General features: G+C 38.6%; 1 protein-coding gene across 1 annotated transcript in view; it reads right to left on the bottom strand.

Moving 5' to 3' along the window:
• The window catches only part of mipepa (mitochondrial intermediate peptidase a), a 36,621-nt gene that overhangs the window by 1,116 nt on the left and 21,698 nt on the right, over nucleotides 1–13,807 (bottom strand). The window contains exons 17-18 of the mRNA XM_073817810.1: nucleotides 11,103–11,224; nucleotides 9,072–9,145 (exon numbers count right to left, since the gene is read on the bottom strand). Coding sequence (XP_073673911.1) covers nucleotides 9,072–9,145; nucleotides 11,103–11,224 — 196 coding nt within the window. The remainder of the gene's footprint in view (nucleotides 1–9,071; nucleotides 9,146–11,102; nucleotides 11,225–13,807) is intronic.

Raw genomic sequence — 13,807 nt, 5'->3', positions numbered from 1 at the left:
AAACATTCATTCTTTCAGCATTGCATTCCCTAAGAAATTTTTAATTATCTCGAAAAATTATTGCATTCCCTTGAGAAAACGTTCTCTCGCAAAACAAAAGTATTCTTGCAAAACGTGCATTATCTTGCAAAAGTATTTCATTCCCAGACCAACTTTGCATTCTCTTGGAAAACTATTGCGTTCCTTTAAAAACATTTAAATGTTCTCTCACAAAAAAAATTGTTAGCAAAAGTATTACGTGTTTGCATTAATTTGCAAAACGTTTCATTCTTTTGCAAAAGTATTGAGAAACTTTGCGTTTACTCGCAAAACATTTTCATTCTTTAGCAAAAGTAATGCATTCCACTGAGAAACTTTGCATTCTCTTGCAAAATGTGCATTATCTTGTGAAAGTATTGCATTTCCCAAGCAACTTCACATTTTCTCGAAAAATTATTATGTTTCCTTGACAAAACATTGTCTCATAAAACGTCTCGGGTTACGACTGTAACCCTTGTTTCCTGAGAAAGGGAATGTGACACTGCGTCTGTAGCGACACTTTGGGGAACCCCTCAGCATAGTGCGTCTGAAGCATGAATGAAACTATTCTAATCCTGATGGTGTTGCGTCATGACATAACATACTCGGAAGCTACAAATGGGCGCTGGCACACCACAGAGTCAGCTTTTGCGATGAAGCAAGCTGCTCCCAGGCATGGAGAGGTGTGGCAAAGAGACGCAGTGTCTCGTTCCCTTTCTCAGGGAACAAGGTTTACAGTCGTCGAGAGCACTTGTGCACCCAGCGTGGAGGGAAGATCCAGGCAATAAAACCTGTGGGGTGGACCACCCAGCCGCACTGCAGATCTCCTGCAACAGTACTACTGACAGGAGGGCCCTAGAGGACACCATGCCTTTAGTAGAGTGGGCCCTCAGGGCCACAGGTAAAGGCAAACCGCGCACCTGATAGGCCAAGGCAATAGCCTGAATAATCCAATTACTAATCATCTGCTTGGAAACAGTAAGTCCCTTCTTGGGGGATCCAAAACACAGCAACAACTGTTCTGACCTTCTCCAATGAGAGGACTTCTGAATAAAGAAGTTTAATACTCTGCCAGGGCAAAGCAGATGAAGCCTCTCTTCCACCAACACATGAGGTGGAGGATGGAAGGCCTAAAGAACCACTTGTCGTGCCACATTAGATGGCACCTTGGGCACATAGCCAGGCCTTGGGTGTGAAATGGCCTCAACTCATCCAGGGGCAAACTCCAGGCAAGTCGGCAAGATAGCTAAGGCCTTGAGATCCCCCAATCTCTTGAGCGAAGTAACTGCTTAAAGGTCAGTTTCTTTGCCGTAGCCGACTCGAGAGGTTCAAAGGGAGCAAGTGACAGCCCTTCAAGGACCACAGCCAGATCCCAGATCGGGAACGAGATGCAGGTCTCATCCTCCATGCCCCACGGAGAAAACGCACAACCAGCTGGTGCCTCCCCAAAGGCCCAACATCTAAAGGTGCGTGGAAAGCCATGATGGCAACTACGTATACCTTTAGTGTGGATGGGGTAAGACCAGCCGAGAAGCGATTTTGGAGGAACTCCAGCACTGAAGCTACCAGGTAGTTAACTGGGTCCAACCCATGTTCTCTGCACCAAGTGGAAAACACATTCGACTTTAGGCTGTACAACCTCCTTGTGGAGGGAGCCCTGGAACTGAGTATGGTCTTGATCACTCCAGCCAACAAGTCAGGCTCTAGGTACTGAGCCCCCTCAGGGGCCAGACCCACAGTTTCCACAGCTCTGGCTGAGGGGGAAATATTTTGCCCCTGCCTGAGACAGCAGGTCCCTCCTCAGAGGGATCTGCCACGGCTGGCCTGCCAGGAGTGACATGATGTCTGAGAACCATACCCGGGCCAGAATGGGGCTACCAGCAAGAGACTGACCCCTTCTTTCCGGACCCTCTCCAGCACTCCCGGGAGCAGAGTGATTGGGCACCTGTACCATGGCGTCCAACCCCAGTGGGGCTGTATGCTTGAGAGTGAACCACAGTGGGTCGTCTCTCGAGATGCGAACAAATCCACTTCCACTGGGCCAAACCTCTAGCATATCGACTTCACCAGCTCGGGGTAAAGTCTCCATTCCCCGGGCCTCAACAGGACGTCTGCTCCCTGATTCTGGTCCCTGGGGACATACAAAGCTCTGAGAGAAGACAGTTTCCCCTTAGGCCACATGAGGATCTGATGCACAAGTCTGCACAGAGGGTGTGACCTCAGACCCCCCGGTGGTTCAAATACAAGACCACCGACATATTGTCTGCTCGTATTACATAGTAATACGTAGTATGGTGACCACTGAGATCTAGGAGAAAGCTCCTCAGAGCCTTGCAGACCGCTAGCATTTCCATGCCGCCCATGACCACGCACCCAAGCCGTAAGGTATGAGTCTATCAAAACAACTTTTCGGCGACATGACACTCCCAATACTGGGCCTTGGGAAAAGGTTTCATGCATATTGACAGGGCACGATCATAAAGAATGCTTCGCCTCCAAAAACGAACCTCAGGAACTTCCTGTGAGAAGGAATGATGCAAATATGGAAGTATGTGTCCTTAAGATCTATCGTGACAAACCAGACCTCGGATCTGATCTGACTTGCAATGGTGGGAATAGTGAGCATCTTGAACCTGAATCTCCTGAGAGAACGATTCAAGTGCTGCAGATCTAAAATTGGACACAACCCCCCATCCTTTTTGGGAATTATGAAGTACCGGCTGTAGAACCCGCACTCCCTGTCTGGCGGAGGAACACATTCTATGGCCTCCTTTACCAACAGGGAGTGAACTTCCTGTTCCATCACCCAACCCTGCTCTGGCCGCCGCCAGGCCGCAAGCCCTTGGGGCAGACAATGCAGCATGCATTAGCCGGAAATCAATGTGGCCCAAGCGTACTGAACGGGGGGATATCAACATTGATCTCCTGATGGGTTCCAAGGTGGAAACAACCTCAATCACTTTACCCTGGGGTGGTGGGGGGACAGGCCCTGCGAAAGTCAGTACCTCTTTCCCAAAGCCTTTCTTGCCTGAAGGACGGTCCTCAAATCGACCTTCGGGTCGGCGGGCTTCGGGCGAGAGCGCCGCCTCTATCGCCAAAATCACTAAGGAGGGGCCCTAGAAGCGACACTCACCTTCTGTACCTGCCAGTACGAGGAGCCTGATGACAGCTGGGGCTGGCCACTCGGAGCAGCTTTCCTAAGTTTAAAGCAGCGAGCGAGGTACTGCTGAAAAGCCGCAGACTGCTTTTTCGCCTTCTGAAACCTGTCGACGACCATACTACTGACTGCGTCGTTAAACAGACCAGAAAGTGATATCGGGGCATCTAGGAGATGCACAAAACATTTTTAATTATTAGAAAATTGTATTGCGTTGTCCTGAGAAACTTCACATTCTCTTGCAAAACGTGCATCATCCTGCAAAAGTATTGCACTCCACGAGCAACTGCATTCTCTCTAAAAATTACTGCGTTCCAGTGAGAAAACGTTCGCTTGCAAAAAATGACTTTTTTGGTAGAAATATTTTGTTCTCCCTAGAATGTGTTTGCATTAATTCGCAAAACACTTTTATTCTTTCGAAAAAGTATTACATTCCACAGAGAAAGTGCGCATTCTCTTGCAAAACATTTGCATTACCGTGCAAAATTGTGATATCAAGAAATTCTGCGTTTACTCACAAATCACCCCCCCCCATTTGCATTCTCTTGCAAAAATATTCAATTTTGCATTTTTTCGCAAAAGTATTGTGTTCTCCCAAGAATGTGTTTGCATTAGTTTGCAAAACATTTTCATTCTTTCGCAAAAGTATTGTATTCCCAAGAAACTTTGCGTTCACTCAGAAAGCATTTGCTTTCACAAATGGTGTGTCCCCGAAAAACGTAACATTATCTCACAAAACATACTGTATGCATTATTTTTATCATCCTGTCCCCTGGCTCTGTAGATTTAGGTTGTGGATTTTTAAGCATAAGCTGCCAAATAGCCGCCAGGTGGTTTCTGACCTACTTGACATGACTCGGGCATGAAAGATACAGAAAAACTAGTAATAAAACCTGCTGCTTATATAATCACCTGTCTGACTTCAGCTGCCAGCATTATGTCGATAACACTATTGCCACCTCAAACTCTACACCTTACTGTACTTATGTTTTTTGGTTTTTAAGCTGAATGCAGTCACCGATTATGTTCAGAGATCTAAAGATGTAAGCCGGACTATTGCTTTAATCTCTGAGTGGATCACACTAGGACTAGACATCTCCAGCTTCAATAGCACTTTCTGTAATGATGCCAATTTCCTGAGCTCACTCTAGAGGGGATTCCGACTAAAACCCAATCCCGACTCACATTTTGTCCTTTTCTAAAACCAAAAATATACAAATTAAGGTCATATCCAGGGAGAATAAAGATATCAGATAAATGTTCAGAAATGACCTTTACATTTCTGATGTCAGAGTTGGGCTATATTATTGTTTCCTTTGATCTCTGGAATGATCTAGATCATTTAGAGCAATTAAAACGTATCAGTGTTTTTGTGCCAGAATTTTTTTTATGTCGTGCAACTATTATGCTCACTAAAGTCATGTAAATGCCTTAAACTTTTGTAATGACTTAAACATGTGAGTTATTATTGTTGTAAGATAGTATATAAGATTTTTATTTTTAATATAATATTTTAGAATACACACACATTTTATTTAGACAATTAGATATTATTTGACTAAAATTATATCCCAAAAAAATCTTAATATTACCAACCCCAAACTTTTGAACAATTATAATATGATCAAAGGTCTTATAATGAACAATCCCACTACTAAAGTTTAACCTTACCGCTGAAAAATAATTAATCTTTTATGTGGGAACATGATTAAACGGTTGATAGGATCAAACATTTGCAAGGAAGGATGGACTAAAGTCACCATATTTATCAGTGCAGGTGCACTGTGTGTGTTTTATTATGAATCAAAGGGACTTTATAGTTCAAGAAGCCCTGAACAATCCAGCTGTGTGTGCTTTGAAATGGAGGTCAACCACAGAACGAATGTCCGACATGCCTTTTCAAACAACTTCCCTTCACAGAGAGCTTCATTTATCTGAGGAGAACAAGAGGATGAGGATGCTCTCTGTGATTGGCCAGAAGAGCTCCTGACTGAGATTTGAGGATGATGAAACTAAAGACACATCAAAGTGAGGCAGGCTCATCTCTCCTCAATTAATCCCCGTTTAAACGCCGATCTTTGGCTCTTGTGCCGCGCGCCACACCTTGTGCAGTTACGTGGGCACACAGACATGGTGGAACATGACTCAGGTAGCACTGGTTTGGGTTTCATGTGAAACAGGACAGGGTTATGAAGAGGTCAAACGAGGACTTGACATAAGATACTATATGAAGTCTTATGCAACCGAGTCGAGTTCATTGTTTTGTTATGTGCTCCTAAAACTCTACAGAATGAGTTGCAGAGTTCTTGGTCTCTATGAACGCTGCTTCGACTCAGGTTGAGCAATGTTTAAAGACTGAGAAGATAATTACAGCCTCCCTCCCAGCAGATGAAGAGATTTTCTGGTTACTCCACGGCTTTGACGTGCGCCTGCATTTGTAACTATTTGAAACATGTCACGAGTTGAAAGCAATAAGCTCATGATCTACCTGAAGGCTTAAATTACTTCATCATCGACTATGTAATTAAAACTAAAGGTTTCAAAGCTTTGTCAAAAAAAAAATAAAAAGGAAGCTCACATTTCAAGGATTATGCCACTGTGCATGTGAATCATGTGGCTTAAGGTCTGTTCAACTATGAAAAAAAGATTGTTCTTGTAAACATTATATATAAGTTTATATCACAGATTTTTTTTTATTAAAATTCAGAGCATTCATCTCTCAATTCTCACTTCTTGTAAATCTTATTACAAAGGATGTTATACGGATATGAATTTGTGTGGAAACAAAGTAAATCCGAATTTTTATTCTCACATTTCATTTCCCTTTTTCTCACAATAGTTTGGATTTCGCAATTCTGACTTTACAGAATGTATAAAGCAATAAAGCAAAAGAGTTTTCAGAGTTTATAATTCAAGAGGTTTATTTTATTAAATTACTTATTTGCAATGCAACCAAATACAGAAACGTTCTGCAAATACTTGCAACACAACCAAAAACAGACACTCGCGGCAAATATTCACAACTCAGCCAAATACAAAAATGTGCTGAAAATACTTGAAACACAACCAAATACAGAAACTCTCTGCAAATACTCACAACTCAACCAAGTACAGAAATGCGCTGCAAATAAAACAACCAAATTTAGAAACTCTCTGCAAATACTCACAACTCAACCAAATACAGAAACTCTCTGCAAATACTCACAACTCAACCAAGTACAGAAATGCGCTGCAAATAAAACAACCAAATTTAGAAACTCTCTGCAAATACTCACAACTCAACCAAATACAGAAACTCTCTGCAAATATAACTCAACCAAATTTAGAAACTCTCTGCAAATACTCACAACTCAACCAAATACAAAAACACGTTGCAAATACTCACAACTCAACCAAATACAGAAATGTGCTGAAAATACTCAAAACACAACCCAATACAGAAACACTCTGCAAATACTCACAACCAAATTTAGAAACTCTCAGCAGATACTCACAACACAGCCCAATACAGAAACACTCTGCAAATACTCGCAACTCAACCAAATACAGAAACTTTCTGCAAATACTCACAACTCAACCAAATACAAAAACACGTTGCAAATACTCACAACTCAACCAAATACAGAAATGTGATGCAAATAAAACCCAACCAAATACAGAAACTCTCTGCTAATACTCACAACTCAACCAAATACAGAAATGTGCTGAAAATACTCACAACACAACCCAATACAGAAACACTCTGCAAATACTCACAACACAACCCAACCCAATACAGAAACACTCTGCAAATACTCACAACTCAACCAAGTACAGAAATGCGCTGCAAATAAAACAACCAAATTTAGAAACTCTCTGCAAATACTCACAACACAACCCAACCCAATACAGAAACTCTCTGCAAATACTCACAACTCAACCAAGTACAGAAATGCGCTGCAAATAAAACAACCAAATTTAGAAACTCTCTGCAAATACTCACAACGCAAACAAATACAGAAATGCTCTGCAAATAAAATTCAACCCAATACAGAAACTCTCTGCAAATACTCGCAACTCAACCAAATACAGAAACTTTCTGCAAATACTCACAACTCAACCAAATACAAAAACACGTTGCAAATACTCACAACTCAACCAAATACAGAAATGTGATGCAAATAAAACCCAACCAAATACAGAAACTCTCTGCTAATACTCACAACTCAACCAAATACAGAAATGTGCTCAAAATACTCAAAACACAACCCAATACAGAAACACTCTGCAAATACTCACAACTCAACCAAATACAGAAATGTGCTGAAAATACTCACAACACAACCCAATACAGAAACACTCTGCAAATACTCACAACACAACCCAACCCAATACAGAAACACTCTGCAAATACTCGCAACTCAACCAAATACAGAAACTCTCTGCAAATACTCACAACTCAACCAAATACAAAAACACGTTGCAAATACTCACAACTCAACCAAATACAAAAACACGTTGCAAATACTCACAACTCAACCAAATTTAGAAACTCTCTGCAAATACTACCAACTCAACCAAATACAGAAACACACTACAAAAACTCACAACTTAACCAAAATTAGAAACTCTCTGCAAATACAACTCAACCAAGTACGGAAACTTTTTGCAAATACTCACAATACAACCAAATACAGAAACGTGCTGCAAAAACTAACAACACAACCAAAAACAGAAACGTGCTCCAAAAACAGAAAAGCGCTGCAAATACTCACAACATGCAAGACAGGTTCGGCACTTGTTGCGGTTCCCTTAAACATTTCTCATGTGGTCTGTGAGTATTTGCATTGCGTTTCTGTATTTGGTCGCGTTGTGAGTTTTTGCAGCCGGTGTTTTGACAAACTGATGAAGATGTTTACTAAATTTGCAGGTGTTTTTTCTATTTGCATGTGTTTTTCATTTGCAGGGCGTTGAGGTCTCTCTGCCACCATATTTCTGCCTTTCTTTGTGATAGATTATTGATACATATGTAAGCACTTTTAATTAAAAACCCATTAGGGAATGTTTGAAACTAAGGTGAACCTGACCCTCCTGTGATCCTGTATCTCAAACTCATGCATGTCACCATCTGTGTGCTACAGTGCTAAAACATATCCCACCCCAGGTGCTCGAGTCAGCTATTGTTCTTTCAGTCTGTCCTTCGGCACTAAAATAGAGGTCCTTGGGAAAGCTGAGGGCCATGAAAGACGCCTCTGTGCCGCCCATGGCTAGAGAACACAGGGCTTCAGTCAGCATGGCCGTCAGTCCGTCACTTTCCTCTCTCTGCTATGCCATCTAATCCAGCCTGGACTTTTCAGCACCAGAGGCCTGGGATCCGGCCAGCTCAGAGCGAGGAGCCTGGCAGATAAAAAAGGCCCAAGCTACAGGCTCTCTCTAGGGTGGCTCTTGTTCCACTGTGGAACAAGAGCTGTGTACAGGCTTGGCACAGAGGAGGGGGGCATGGGGTGCACTGAGGAGAACCCCTGGTTCAGAAAGTTAACAGTGAAAGATACAAGTAGCTAAGGAATCAGAAAATAAAGAAGTGAATGCACTGATGTAGAAATTTCAGTTGATAAGAGTAACTATATATATTTTTTTCAGTACCAGGGCTGGGAAATTTGTCATCCAGTAGAAATCCTGGTATTGTGTTATTGCCATTATATATTCATTGACTCTTGGCAATTGTTTATTATAGGTTAATGCATTTTGACATTACTGGGGCACTGATGAATCATTCAGTATAACACCAGGAACACGTACTAGGAAAGAAAACAAGGTCAATCTCGACTTTTTATGTTGACTCTTTGAGGGACAAAGAAATGGCAGTGGCTGAACTGACACTGTGTTCATTCTCTCAGGTGTAGACTTCTTTTCTTACCTTCCACCATCAGCATGGGCTCCTTCCCTCCCCCATGAGCCAGCATCTCTCTACGGTACCGCTCTCCGGTTTCCCTGCAACAACGTGAGCAGACAGAGGTTTACTTTACACTACCAGCATCGTTCCCACAATCCAAGCCCATAAACCCTTATGTTCCCTCTCTAACTGCCTGACATGTCCAAAACTGTCCAAACAAAAGGAAGTACTAAAGAACAAAACCACAGTGGAGTAGTTAAGATATCCTGGTATTTTTAAAGACCCCGTGAAATGAAAACAGGAGTTTTGTGGTTTTCAGTCTGTGCCTGTTAGCTTCGAGACTATTTTTTATGTTAGTACAGTCTTAAATCCTAACAAAATATCTTTTAGTAGATATACACATTTAAAATGTACAGTTTATCTTTTCTGAGAGAAAAGAAACAAATATTTCAGTTAAGTTAATGAGGTATGTAATACAGAAATCATTTATTAGATGAATTTCATGCATGCATAAAGCTTCTTCATTGGCATCTATAATGCCACAAAGAACCTTATCAACCACGGACAAAATATATTTTATAAGTTAAAAATGGTTCTCTGTTTCCAGCACTGATAATAAATCAGCATATTAGAATGATTTCTGAATGATCATGTGACACTAAGGACAGGAGTAATGATGCTGAAAATTTAGCTTTAATCCCAGAAATAAATTCGATTTTTAATGTATATTAAAATATAAAAACGTTATTTTACATTGTAATATTTCACAATATTATATTTTTTTCTGTATTTTACCCAAACTTTTGAACGGCAGAGTGTATAATTAAAAGCTATCTTTTCCAAAACATGTTTTACTCTAAAACGGCAATAAAATCAAAGTCAAAAATTTAAACAAGTTGTGCTCCAAATTTGAGGCTGATATCTCAAAAAATTAGCTTTCAGTAAGATTTTGCTTGAGTGCAGAATCATTTTTGACTGTGATTTTGACTTTGATCCGTGATTTTCTTTTGTGTGTTCACATAGTTTTATATAATTCCGATGAAGTAAAACAAACAAAATGTATGATTTTTCATTTTTCTGTCAAAAATTACTGAACAACACCAGAGGGTTAAGTAAGGAAGCCGTTTCCGCCACTGAATAAAAATTAAAAAAGGTAACTGCAACTATTTAACTCACAATTTTGCCTTTTCTTTCGCAATTTTGAGTTTACATCTCACAATTTTGCCTTTTCTTTCGCAATTGAGTTTACATCTCACAATTTTGACTTTTTCACAGAATTGTGTTATATAAACTCACTTTTTTTTTTTTTTGTAGAAATGTGAGATATAAACGCACAACTGCGAGTTATAAACTCAGAATTGTAGGATATAAACTTTTTTATAGACTTTTTCCCTCACAATTCCGGATTTGTATCTGGCAATTCTGACTTTTTTCTCAGAATTGCATCATACAAACTCAATTCTGACTTTTCTCTCAGAATTGTGAGATATAAACTTGCAATTTGGAGTTATAAAGTCCAGTTCTGAGGAGAAAAAAGAAGACTGATATGTTTACAGAATTGCGAGTTTATCTCTCAGAGTTCTGACTTAATTTATCAGAATTGCGAGTTTACATCATGCAATTCTCACTTTATAACACACAATTGCGAATTTATCTCTCACAATTCTGACTTAATAACTCGCAATTGCGAGTTTCTATAACAGAGTTCTGACTTCATTTCTCAGAATTGCAAGTTTATATTTAATTCTGAGCGGAAAAGTCAGAATTGCGAGTTCATATCTCAGAATTCTGACTATAACTCGCAATTGTGAGTTTATATCTCACAATTCTGAGAGAATTGGAATACAAACCAAGCAACAAACAAAACAAAAAGAAACAAATAAAGAAACAAATAAAACAACAACCCAAGAATCCAGAATTGTGAGATAAGTCGCAAAAAACGTTTTTTTTTTTTTTATTCAGTGGGCAGAAATGGGCTTCCATAGTTAAGAGTATACAAACTTTAAGGAAAAACACATGTAGTGGCATTACAACTAATGCATGTTTTGCACAAACCTGTTGAGGGGGTCTTTATAGAAACACTGCTTCCACACCATTGAGGCCACCGCCCGTGACATCAGGTACGAGTAGTACTTCGCCCCATAGCCGACAAGATGACTGAACCTCAGCTGCCAGGCCTGCAGAGACAGGTGCAGGTGAACTAATCACAAGCTGCCGTAGGAATATTCCTGTTACATCTCTGTAAATGCTTGCCAAGTTATTTCCTAACCTGGAAACATGCTGATGCTGACAACATTCAATATCTCAGCTCCAACTGTGACCCAATTAAATGGAAGAGTCAAGTTATTGCCACACAATGCCTCCGGGACCACATTCATCACTAAATATTTACATTCCCAGAGCACAAATGGTGCAAAGCCTATTCCCATGGCTACTTTACTCTGAGCTAAATGAAAGAGAGTGATAATGTTTTGGGTGGGTGCAAGTTAGGGAAGTATTTTGCTATTAAAACACAGGCTAGACTTGTGTTGAAAGAGCTCAGTAGTTCAAATGCATCGCTGAGGGATGGAGACGTGCTTAGACACCCGCTGTTACCATTATCCCTTCAGGAAATGAACCGAGCACACTACGCTTGATATGGCAGTAAATAGGGGCAACAAACCTGTTGGTATATGATAATATCAGTTTATAGCTACAGCTAATCTAACTGGATGTCTGGGTTCATAAAGTCAGCAAGTAAGATGGTCATGCTGTAACTGGTATGGGATATACTGAATGAAGGAGGACATTTTTCATTACTGTCAGGTGTGGTGGAGCCACTGAATGTTAAGCGGACGCCATTCAAATCTACAAAAATGTTAACGGTAGTTTCTGTGTGGTGGGTCTTGACACAGCCCTGCAGGATACGCATACCTGACTTTGCATAAAGTCAAGGCAATCTCAAACCCCCACCCCAAAATCCTGTGACTACTGAATCTGACAAATACAATACAAAAATTGCACATTTACATATTATATTATATTAATGCTATTTGATTACAAAACAAACAAAAACCCTCCCCAAAAAAACTAAACACAACAAACCTAAAACAAACAATTGAGAACCAGGTGAAAAAGAAAAACAAACAAACAAACCAAAACAAAACAATTAAAAACAGGAAACAAATAAAACAAGAAAATAAATTATAAATTATTTAAAAAAAAATTAAATTAATTAAATATATTATACATGTATAAACCAGAAATTAAACCAAACCAAGAAACAAACAAAAAGAAACAAAAAAGTCAAATCAAGAAACCAAACAAAACAAACAAACACAACTAAAAACCAAAACAACCCAAACAAATCAAACCAAAAAACTAAGAAATTAAGTAACAAACAAATATTAAATAAATAAAAGACAAATAAACTAACAAACAACAAAACATTAAACAAACAAAAAATAATACAAGAAACAGTGCAGAAAAACAAACCAAGAAACACAATAATGAACTAAGAAGCAAAAAACTATCAAAAAATAAAGCAGCACACCAAGAAACAAATAAAACAAGAAACAAACAAACAAACCAACCAACCAACTTAAGAATCAAAACAAACTAAAAAGCAAAACAGCCCAAGCTAGGTTAAGAAATCAAACCAAATTAACAAACAAACAACCAAAATTAAACCTACAAAAACAACAGAGCAAGAAACAAAGGAAAAAGCAAACCAAGAAATCAAGAAACAAAACAAGAAGAAAAAAAAACTAAATTAAAAAAAAAAAAAAAAAAACCTAAAAAGCAACACAACCCAATCAAGGTAACAAATCAAACCAAGATAACAACAAACAAAACAAATTAACCAACAAAAATAACAAAACATGAAAGAAAAAAAAAACAATTAACAAAGAAACAAAACTGCACACCAAGAAACAAATAAAACAAAAAAGACAAATCAAGAAACAAAGAAAACGAGAAACAAACAAAAAAAATCTAAGAACCCAAACAAACTAAAAAGCAAAACAGCCTAGTCAAGGTATACAAATCAAACCAAATTAACAAACAAACTAAATTAAAACAACAAAAAAAAGAAACAAACAAAATTTAAAAAACAATACAACAACAAAAACGCAAAAAACTAAGAAACCAAGAACAAAAAAACAAACCAACCGAAGAATCAAAACTGGCAAATCAAGAAACAAAACAAGAAAAATAAGAATAAAAACAACAAACAAAACCAAACCACAAATCTAAACAAAAACTAAAAAGCAACACAACCCAATCAAGGTAACAAATCAAACCAAATTAAAAACAAACAAAACAAATAAATCAACAAAAATAACAAAACATGAAACAAACAAAATAAAAAAAAAAAATAAAAAAAAAACAAATCGAAGAAACAAAACTGCACATCAAGAAACAAACAAAATAAAAAAAGAAAAACCAAACCAAGAATCTAAACAAAAACTAAGCAAGGTAACAAATGAAACCAGATTAAGAAAAAAACAAACCCAGTAACAAACTAAAACCAAAGAGAAATAAACCAACAAAAACATGAAACAAACGAAACAAAATGCAAACAAAAAAGAAAACACATCAATTGAAGAAACAAAACTGCACTCCACAAACAAACAAAACAAAAGACAAATCAAGAAACAAAAAAAACAAGAAACAAACAATTCAAAGCAAGAATCAAAACAAAAACTAAAAAGCAAAACAACCCAGTCAAGGTAACAAATCAAACCAAATTAAGAAACAAACAAACCAAACAAATAAACCAA

This window comes from Garra rufa, chromosome 14 (genome assembly GCF_049309525.1).
Source record: "Garra rufa chromosome 14, GarRuf1.0, whole genome shotgun sequence".
Lineage (NCBI taxonomy): Eukaryota > Metazoa > Chordata > Actinopteri > Cypriniformes > Cyprinidae > Garra > Garra rufa.
The sequence above is the reverse complement of the archived record's forward strand: the minus strand, read 5'-3'. Positions and strand labels throughout refer to the sequence as shown.